The 10,609-nt window shown below is 41.0% G+C and overlaps 1 protein-coding gene across 1 annotated transcript in view; it reads right to left on the bottom strand.

The window, feature by feature from the left end:
- Positions 1 to 10,609, bottom strand: part of LOC117959697 (transcription factor 4-like) — a 256,373-nt gene extending 245,764 nt beyond the window's left edge. Inside the window, exons 1-4 of the mRNA XM_034896975.1 lie at positions 10,426 to 10,609; positions 10,227 to 10,318; positions 9,877 to 9,915; positions 4,908 to 4,980 (exon numbers count right to left, since the gene is read on the bottom strand). Coding sequence (XP_034752866.1) covers positions 4,908 to 4,980; positions 9,877 to 9,915; positions 10,227 to 10,298 — 184 coding nt within the window. The 5' untranslated portion in view covers positions 10,299 to 10,318; positions 10,426 to 10,609. The remainder of the gene's footprint in view (positions 1 to 4,907; positions 4,981 to 9,876; positions 9,916 to 10,226; positions 10,319 to 10,425) is intronic.

Raw genomic sequence — 10,609 nt, forward strand, 5'->3', positions numbered from 1 at the left:
CACACACACACACACACACACACATACACACACACACACACACATCCATTACCCAATCACATTAGTTGTTTTGTAATATCCAGCTTAACCATGCAGTGCACAGCTCATGCTAAGCAGCGATGACTAAGGCTGTCACTGCATGGGAGGGGCAGGGGCATTTCAACTGGTCAAAGGCTAAAAGTGCAAAGGATCATGGGGAGAAAAATAAATATATGTTCTGGATGCTTTCTGTGCTTGTTAAAGTGTTTTAGTGATGTTCTGTTAATGTTTTTGGTGTGCATGTGTGTGTGTGGTTGATTTAGGGCCCACTTTTATGAAGTGCACGACGTGAAGCGCCTGACGCAGGTGCGTTTAGGGCATGCACAAATCCACTTTTGCTAGTTTAATGGTGAAAAAAAAATGTACCGTGCACCAGGCGCATGGTTCAACACATGTTTTTGGCGCATTGCTTTTCTTACTGGCTAAGCCGGAAGGAGAGATTTCCAGGAGAAAGAAACCGATCTGCTCGTGCGTCAAGTGAAAGCATGCAATCAGATTGTATCATCATTTCACGTTGTAATATTAGTAATTTTAAAAGTTGTGTGTGCGCACTGTGGAAGAGCCTAGGCACATTTCACTAATGCAATGCTAAAATAACAAAGAAATACTCGGCTATTGACTTTAGACCAGGTTATTGTTGGTCACTTTCCGCTGTCTCAAGATAGCAATTTGCCAAGAAAGCACCTGAACACACCAAATATTGACACGGATATGGGAGGCTTGATATCATCTTAAATGTGGGATATCGTAATATGACGCGAGTGTTGTCTTTTCCTGGTTTTAAAGGCTGGAATACAGTAAAGTGAAACAATTTTCTGAACTTCCCGGACTTTTGAAGCTGTTCTAGAATTGGCCTGTACCCCCTTATTCACTATGTCCACATAACTGATGATTATCCATGTGAATGCACTAATAGTCGACCTTACAAAACTATACCAGGTATTTGGTCATACAATATCGTGATATTCGATTTTCTCCATATGGCCCAGCTCTGATCCAGTGCATGGACCCAGTTCAGTGTTGGCACGTCCCAGCCTCTGGCCCCGTCCCAGCCTTTGGAAACCGCTGCTCTCATGGCAGTGTAGGTCTATAGAGTTCTAATTAGCTGCATTCACAAACAGCGCCGGGCTCATCAAATTGCCGAGGCCTGCAGAAAGCCACAGCAGGGGTGAGCACAGTGTGTGTGTGTGTGTTGCATCTTGTACACGTGGGTGTTTAGACGTGTGTGCGCGAGAAACAGTGCAATTTGTGTTTAGGGATGAGTGCATGCATGTGTGACATCAGTGTATGTTCCGGTATCAAAAGAAGACGAAGAAGAAAAAAATCCTAAAATAAAGCTAGACACCGAGGCAGCAAAATGAGGTCCAACAATCTCTACCAATACCACACAAACTGGGGCTATATTTCTTCTTCATAGAAATCGTAATAATTATCGTCCTTCATCACATTTGTATGCGAGGCACCGGAGCACACGACACCCGCGAAACCGGCGAGCACAGACGACAAAAATCGCACAACCAAGCAGTAAACAAAGAAGACGTCTCGGCATCTCTCTGTTTTCCAGCCAACAAAGAAAATGGCCTCCGAACGCCGTTTAGAGGTAAATAACATGAGCGGGAGCAACAGAAATGAACGTTGATGCCTGTGAAAAGCTTCCAGAAAACACTTTAAAAAGACAGTGTACAGAGGCTGAGCTGGTCTCGTAAAGACTGAGGAGGTTATGAAACATAACACAAATATATAGTTTAATAAAATACACAAGGTGAATCCAGCATGGCCTACAACCTGACATATGATCACAGCAAAGAGGTCACATATATGTAACTGTACATGCAATCATATAGGAAGCAGAAACAGGAGAGAATTCAAAATCTGTCTTTTGTAATAAAAAAAGACTACAAAATATATTATTAATGCAATATTCATATATACCGTCTGCTCATTGCAAATATTTTCTATGCATATGAATATTGGAGATTAATTTACCGACCTCTGCTTATGTTCATCAATTAAAAACATTTAAGTTGACCAACCAGCTAATAAACTAGCTCGCTATGCAACCCCAACTCACTTTTTTTTTTTGGGGGGGGGGGGGCAACTCTCAGTAATCCAATACAACATGAGGCCCAATTGGATTATATGGATGCTCAGTGAAAAAGAAAAACGTGTATCATGGTATAATATTGTCTTTTGTTGTGGCAGTAGTAGTAGTGTTACCGTAGTAACTTCACTCCACCTTCAATTACTCCATTTTCACTATGCAGAGACAAGGATTGCACTCCAACTTCCCCAACTTATATACATACACTCTAGGGGTGTCACTATTTAAATTAAAAAACTAAAAATTAATGGAAAAATGCAATTTTCGGTCATCGAAATCCAAAGTAGATTGTGATTCTCTCTCTGTCCATGGGGGGTCTGTACAATTAATTGTCTTTAAATGGATATTTGTCATTTTCAGTCAAATTTTTAAGTATTATTGCTTTTTCCAACAAATTAAGTTTTGAATGGTTATATTTTACGGTCATATCCCCAGAATACTTGTGTTACTTGTGGGTCCTAGAGTCTCTAAAAGTAGCCGGAGCTCCTTTCCTGTGGAACCAGCTCGCAGTCTAGGTTTGGGAGGCACTGTCACCACATTTAAGAGTAATCTCTCCTCTTTGATAAAGCCTATAGTTAGGAAGTGAAGAGTTACAACGTTCGCCAAGACTGGCAAGGGAGGGTGTATAGTTACAGACACGGCCCCACAGAAATCCTTCCGCTTCCCTAAAGTCACCGGTGGACTGCAGGTCCCTGCAGGTTTTTTGCAGCTCTTCTTCTTTAGGGTAGTGGCTCTCACACAAACAAGTAGATTAGATTAGATTTTACTACTTGTGATACATATTTACAGGGCAGAAAAGCAGGAATCAAGACATCATAACTATCTTATTTACTCCAATTGTTATGAAACTGCGACGTTGCGGAACCGCGTTGACAGCCAAATCGGTTAACCCCGACATCAGTCCTTGGATTCGTAGGATCGTGACACCCCTAATGCACATAGATACACACAAACAAACCTCACCAACATGTTTACAACTCCTTGACTGACTATCTCACTGAGCAACCAACTGACTCGCTTAGCCGCGTTAGAAACAATGCAACGGGCTGCTTCAGGTACCAGTAAGACATGAAACACAATACAGGAAGTCCACTTTGAGTCAGACATCCATGACTTAGAAGACACTAACAGCAGTTTATGATACGCTGACATGGGATTCTACCACTGAGAAAAGTCACAGTTGTTAGAATCTGTTGTCACGATGAAGGGAGTTTTTCCCTTGGCACTGTCTAGACCTGCTCTTTTAGGAAGAGCACAATGAGATAACTGTTGTGATTTGGCGCTATATAAATAAAATTGAACTGAATTGAATTGAATGATCACAAGGTCAACAGTATGAATGCAGCGTCCAAATTACGAAAGACATCTACCAAGAATGTACTGTATGCTGTATTGGTGTCACATGCTTTCTGCCACAAGTTGAGTCTGGTTCAACTTTTCTGCCGGGTGACCCCACAGTTTTTGTGTTGTTGCTGAAGCCCTCTGTGTTGGCAGTTCTAGACTGGCCTCTTTAAAGTGGATGCATTTTTCCACACAGGGCAAAAGTCAGTCTGAACGTGGCCTTAATGACTGCCTGACTCAATCAATCAATAACACACCGAGTAGGTACACCCACTAACTCTTTCACTTACTAGCTTCCAGACTGACTGACTGGATGGATGGATGGATGGATGAATGAATGGCTCAGTGTGTTAGTGAAGGAGGGGTTGATGGTAGACGCTCGCATTAACATGATTTCATTTTACTAACATTTCAAAGTCAAAGCCAGCATGTTCCACCACTGATGAAACCAAACTGTGCATGCTTGCCATCAATAACACCCCTGTGCAGAAGAACAGAGTGAACTGATCTCCACACACACACACACACACACACACACACGCACCAACACACACGCAGAATCACACACGCACAGAGGCAGGAAAGAATGAGGGCAGCAAATCCGAAAAACAGGAAGTCTCCTTCAGGAATGAACTTGAGCAGCTGAAAAACAACACTTGTTGCCACAAAATAAAGAAACATGTATCATAAAAAAACATCATAACCCAATGGCTGTATTTTACACCCTGACATTCATATGTCACTTTACTATGACATGCAAGCAGGAACAAACAAACAGTTATGATTTGAACCAAATGATTCTTAACTTGATTGGTCAAAATCAAGCACCAGTGTGTATAAATCCGCCGGTGAAAATAGTCCCAGACCAATGCACTATTTACTCTTGTTTGAGTAGTGTCCAGCTAGAACAGAACATTAAGGAGTGTTGTTTTGAATAAATGTTGCTCCCCTGATGCTATGTGTAAAAATGTGCCCACTGCGCCTAATCCTTAGGATGGGATAACATGCAATAATAGCATTCCACTGCGTGGACTATGTGTATGTAGAAATAAAGTTGGTTTGTTTGGACTATCTCATGACTAAAAGCTATACAATCAGACCAGGCAACCTCACATGTGACATTTTAAAATGACAACCAGCTCAACAATAGCCGAACAGAGTATTCACCGAATTCTGGAGAAAGTATTAAATGCATAAAGAACAAAACCAGTAGCTTTCCAAATCTCAAAATAAAATCATAAAACGCAAAAGTGCATAAAACCCCAAAACTGCATCTGCATGTACAGTACATGGTTACCCACACAGGAAAATTAAAACAGCAAGCAAAGCAGCAGCAAGCAGGTGTAAGAGGAAGGACAGAAGGAGGATGAGAGAGGACTGAAAGAAGAGAGAAGAAGAAGGGTAAAAAAGGAGAAGGCTGACGTACTTGAGCCGGAGAAATGGCCGCTCCCCAGGGATGTCGGCCCGTTCTTTCCACTGCTAACAGGAGGGGAAAACATCTACAAGACAAACAGAGTGCACATTACCTATTAAGACTCTACAGACAGCAAGACACATCTCTACAGAATCCTCACTGCAGCTACACAGGAGAAGCTTCCTTCCAAAACGCCGGGGCAACATTCGGCTGAAAAACGCCGCTGCCAGATCCTCGTCAAGTTACAATCCTGCTGGGAAACGACTTCCATTTTATGGTCACTCAATTGTCTTCATGTTCGGGTTAGAGCATTTTTTTCCCGGGTTTTCAAAATAGTATATATCACGTTTTGGAAGGAAACTACTTTTGAGTTTTTACCAAGAAAGAAAAGGTCTATCATTACTAGGGTTGGGTATCAGTGGGTAACTTTTCAAACCTATCAATCAATACCAAAATGATTTTTTTTTCTAAATTTTACATATGCACATGTTTTTCATTTAAAAAAGTAGCCAATGTTTTCAAATGTCATTTTTCTTTCAAAGTTTAAGAAATCCTGCAACAAGCATGAATAAATTGCAGTCCGAAAATTTTGTAAGATTTCGATCGAATTTAAAGAATAAATAATGTAAATGGTAAATCTGCCCAAGATTTGAATGCCTGCAGAGGTGGGACAAAGTCCCTGATTTTCAAGTCACAAGTAAGTTGAGTCAAGTCCCAAATCAAGACCAACAAGTCCATGGTCAAGTCTCAAATCAAGACCAACAAGTCCATAGTCAAGTCCCAAATCAAGAACAACAAGTCTACGGTCGAGTCCCAAATCAAGACCAACAATTTCTAGGGTCAAGTCCCAAATCAAGAACAACAAGTCCATAGTCTAGTCCCAAATCAAGACCAACAAGTTCTAGGGTCAAGTCCCAAATCAAGACCAACAAGTTCTAGGGTCAAGTCCCAAATCAAGACAACCAAGTACAAAGTCAAGTCCATTGTCAAGACTGTCCAGCCCTGAGTAGGTGACAGGTTAATCCAAAGTAAAGTCCCAGGACAAGTTAATACCAAGACAAGTCCCAGACCAGGTAAATCCAGAGTCAAGTCCCAGGGCAGGTATATCTTGAGTCAAGTCCCAGGACAGATAAATACCAAGTCAAGTCCCAGAACATATAAATCCTGAGTCAAGTCCCAGGACAGATAAATTCAGAGTCAAGTCCCAGGACAGATAAATTCAGAGTCCAGTCCCAGGACAGATAAATACCAAGTCAAGTCCCAGGACAGATAAATACCAAGTCAAGTCCCAGGACAGATAAATACCAAGTCAAGTCCCAGAACATATAAATCCTGAGTCAAGTCCCAGGACAGATAAATACCAAGTCAAGTCCCAGGACAGGTAAATACCAAGTCAAGTCCCAGGACAGGTAAATCACGAGTCAAATCCCAGGACAGGCAAATCCCAAGTCAGGTTCCAAGACAAGACCGAAGATACCCGGGTCAAGTCCAAAGACAGGTAAGTCAAGTCTCAAGTCCGGGTCAACAAGTCCCAAGCCAGGTCCAAGTCCTTTCCTTTGTGTTCCAACTCCTTAACAAGTCAGTTTGTGCCCTTTGACAAATGTAGGGCCTTTCTTTGTCAAGATTACCATAGATTGTAATAATCTGAAGGGTCACCTGTTGGTCAGTACCCTACGGACAAACACACCTTTTTGACCCGTTTGGATTTTATTTTAAATCTGAAGTATTCAGCTTTGTGACACAAGTCCACACCTCTTGATGGCAGCTTTCTTGATGCTATGGGCCCATTTTGGTATGTACTCAAAATGCATCGAGGTTCGATACCCAGCCCTAACGACCGCAGACTCTCAGCTCAGAGCTAAACACAGATATGAAGAGTTCATATTCCAAAACACTGGGATTGTTTTTGTTGGGGAGCAGAACCAAATTTAAATTTCATTCACCATGTGTGAAAAATCAAGCCAAATCAATCAAATCAACTGCTCAATTTTTTACAACCAGGTTTTCATTCACTTTGGACAGCTCATTTCGGAATGAAACACTTCATATCTACTTCATGTCTGACTGAGAACAATCATCAGAACTAGTTACCATCTGCTCTACACATCTACGGGAAAATAAGCCCCCGGTTGAAGACGCACACTGAAGCTGAATACTGGGTCCTGTTGTTTGAATGTACAAGCGACTGTGAGAAGAACAGTTCATCAAAGTGAGGCATCTGACCGCGACAGATAACCTCTGTGGACTAGCACTGGGCCTGCGTGTCGCCGTGTTTGATGGTGAAACCTCAGAGATTGCGGATGCACTCGGAGCTTCCTACTTTCAGATGCTAAGAGCTTTTCAGGATTCCATTTTTGGTGGGGGTTGGTTCTTTGAACAGACCACAATATGGGTAATTTAAAGCCTGACTTTAACAATAAATACTCAATCTGAAATTAGAGCTGCAACGATTCATCAATTAATCGATTCGTCGTCAGCTGTTAAATTTATCGCCAGGTATTTTGATAATCCGAGTTATTTGTTGGAAAAAAATCTAAACAAATTCTGATTCCAGCTTCTTAAAAAGGGAATATTTTCTAGTGTCTTCTCTCTTCTGTGACAGTTAACTGAACATCTTTGAGTTGAGAAAACATGACATTTGAGGACGTCGTTTTGAGCTTTTGATCGACATTTTTTGTAATTTTCTGACATTTTATACCATCAATTAAATAATTATTGAAGATGCTATAAATATAAATCGTTGGTTGCAGCCCTATCTGTCATTGTTCATAAGCAGCCTGTGGGGCCTGTTAAGTGTGTATGTTGCATGCTGAGGATGCTCCCTTTCGGCTGCAATGAATAAAGAGAAAACAAACGCTTGCAAGATAAAAAGATCCAATTCGGATTATTTGCAGGTCTATCGATATCCCAGTCAAAGCACTCGGAGCTGCGGGTGTCAGCTTGTGGGCGTGCGGAGACAGATGGTCGCATAAATTAATGCGACCGGCCTGCGTTTACAACAAGAGACCCATTCGAGCTGCCGCCTCCCTCCTTTGTTTGAATATTCTTTTACGGAAATATCATTGAAGACGAAGGCTGATTGACATTTTTTGGTAAACCTGAAAACTCGAACACAGGCTAAATGTCTATAATATTCCTGTGCTACACCTCAGGGACTCAGGAGCTCCTACAAAATGAATGTGTGATGATTTATTTTGTACTTTTGTCCACAAGTATAATCCTATAATTTTCCCATGGTGACTTGAAAGTATGTGTTGGCATCTAATGAAATTTGTATGTATTGTTACATAAAGTATATTTATATAGTGACTTAATGTCTCTGTGGTGCTGAAATATAAATACAAATTTCTTATTTCATGTTTTCTTCTAATAAAAAGGTCCCTGTACTAGTTTAAAAATATATGATGAGTTTACAGGGATGTTGGACATACGTGATACTTATACACTATAATATTTCTATAGAGACTTTAAAAAAAAAAGTATTTATGATGTTCACATAGGCCAAAACACCATTGCAAAATATTGCTATTGAGGCATATTATACGTTTGCGGTTCGCATTTCTGACATAACAGTGATCTTATGTATGTCTTTTGTTCAAAATATCACAATAACTGTCCTATAATATTCTTATAGAAATAAGACGTTTCAGTGAGGTTATAGTGAGTGGGTCCGGGTTTTAATAATATATTCTCCAATTGCTCTGATATTGATGAATAAAATCCCCAAATCTGTCTTGTAATTGATATTTTATGCCATGTCGCTCTCTTTTTTTCCCCCATGGATGTGGTGATGTAAACATTAATCTGGTGCATTAATAAAAAAATATGTGAGGGCTGCTTCTTGCTTGTACAATTTCAAAACCTAATTGAAAATGTAATCCAAAATTGTGAATCTGAATCAATTCCCGAATTCATGGGCCATAGCCAGCCCTGATATTAAGTTAATATACACTTTATAAAAAGATTATATTGGAAGCAATGAATAACCTCTGGAACTTTTGGACTAGGGCTGTTTATTGAAACATCACGACAATGCAGCTAAAAGGGGATTATTGTGGCAGATTACATTTTTAATAGCTTTAGATTTCAAATCTCTAATATCTTGCTTCTATAACGCTCCGACAGCAGTGTGTAGCATGTGGGCCTCATCTGTGCTCTCGGGATATTTCTTTACTGAATTAACATTCCAACGGAGACTCAAATGTACACATCAATGGGAATTATATCTATTTTTTTATTTTGTGGCGTTTTTGTGCAACATCACTACTCTCACATCTCATTTGACATGCTAATAGTTGTGCATTGTGCACGCAGGCCTCAGCTGGGATCTTCTCTTTATTGCATTTACATTCTTGCAGGAACTTACAATAGGCCTTCTGCAAGAAAATGCACTGTAGTGGTTTTTCCCCCTCTTATATTTGCATGTCATTCAGCATCACGAGCCTCGTTCCTACTGATATGTTCTGATTACATTATGTTCAGGCTGCCTCTCTACGTTTTGCAGGAATATTAGTCAGGTTTCCCCCCCCCCCCCTCTCTCTCTCTCTCTCTCTCTCTCTTCATTTTGGGGTGTTTCAGATGGGTTTTTTCCCTCCTCCTCATCCTCTTCAGACCAAAGTTGCTCCCAGAGGAGGAGATGTGCACAGAAAACATGGACACCATTTACTGTGCGTCAAGTTCCTCCCATAGGCTGTTCTTTTCAAAAGAAAATTTTAACTTTTAACTTTGAAAGCGAGTCATGAGTCGGAGCACGGACCAGCTGGCTGCAGGGACATTTAGACTTAAGACAGTAAAGTGACATGTGAAAACATTGTGCCCAACACGGTGCAGAGTTGCATGGAACAGCCTCAGAAAGCTCACACTGACAACAACAACAAAACAGAAGAAAAAAAGAAACATTTTCTAAAATCCTAACACGGGCAGAGAAAAGCAGGCTACACATTAAAGGGTTAAAAAAAGGACTTAAAATGAGATATACTACCATGGATGTTGGGAACATTTTCAAATCGCTGTTTCGCATCTATAAGACAACAAAATTAACCAATGCAGCATCACAATTCTCTGCACACACACACACACACACACACACAAAACTGAAATTACAAAACCAATAATATGCACTGACTTTCCTGCGAGTTACTCTACTGTACATGAAGACACTTTTTGTTGAAAGCAAAACAGTTGAAAGGCTAAAAATAAGCGGCTTACGCGCCGCGCAACTCCTATACATGTAACAATGTAAACAGTGGGGACGTCTTTATGTCCTACGAGTCTCATGGCACTAGTCAGTCTAATCATGTTAACATTTAAGAACAAGATCGGGTTCCTTACCGCGCTGAAATCCAGTAAGTCACTCAGTTCCTTGTCCGTGCCCAAAGCTGCCATCCGCTGTTGATGATGCATTTTAGCAAAATCTCACGGACCTAAAAGCAGAGGAACAAATGAAGAGATAGATGGAGGACAGGTAGACAGATTGATAGATGGAGAGATGGAGGGGAGGGAGAGGAAAGAGATGATAAACGAGGGAGACCTCGGCTCGTTTTGCGCACCGCTCCGCACCCGGATCTCGTCTCCTCCACGGCGAAATAAATCCAGTAAAACCAGCCTCGATCGCGATTCTAGTTCATCCTCGGAGCACGGGCTCAGTCCCGGGGTTCCTGCTCCGGCAGCACGAGAGAAATCGCAAGAAAGAAAGAAAGAGAAGGAAAAAAACT

This window comes from Etheostoma cragini, chromosome 16 (assembly GCF_013103735.1).
Source record: "Etheostoma cragini isolate CJK2018 chromosome 16, CSU_Ecrag_1.0, whole genome shotgun sequence".
In the NCBI taxonomy this organism is placed as follows: domain Eukaryota; kingdom Metazoa; phylum Chordata; class Actinopteri; order Perciformes; family Percidae; genus Etheostoma; species Etheostoma cragini.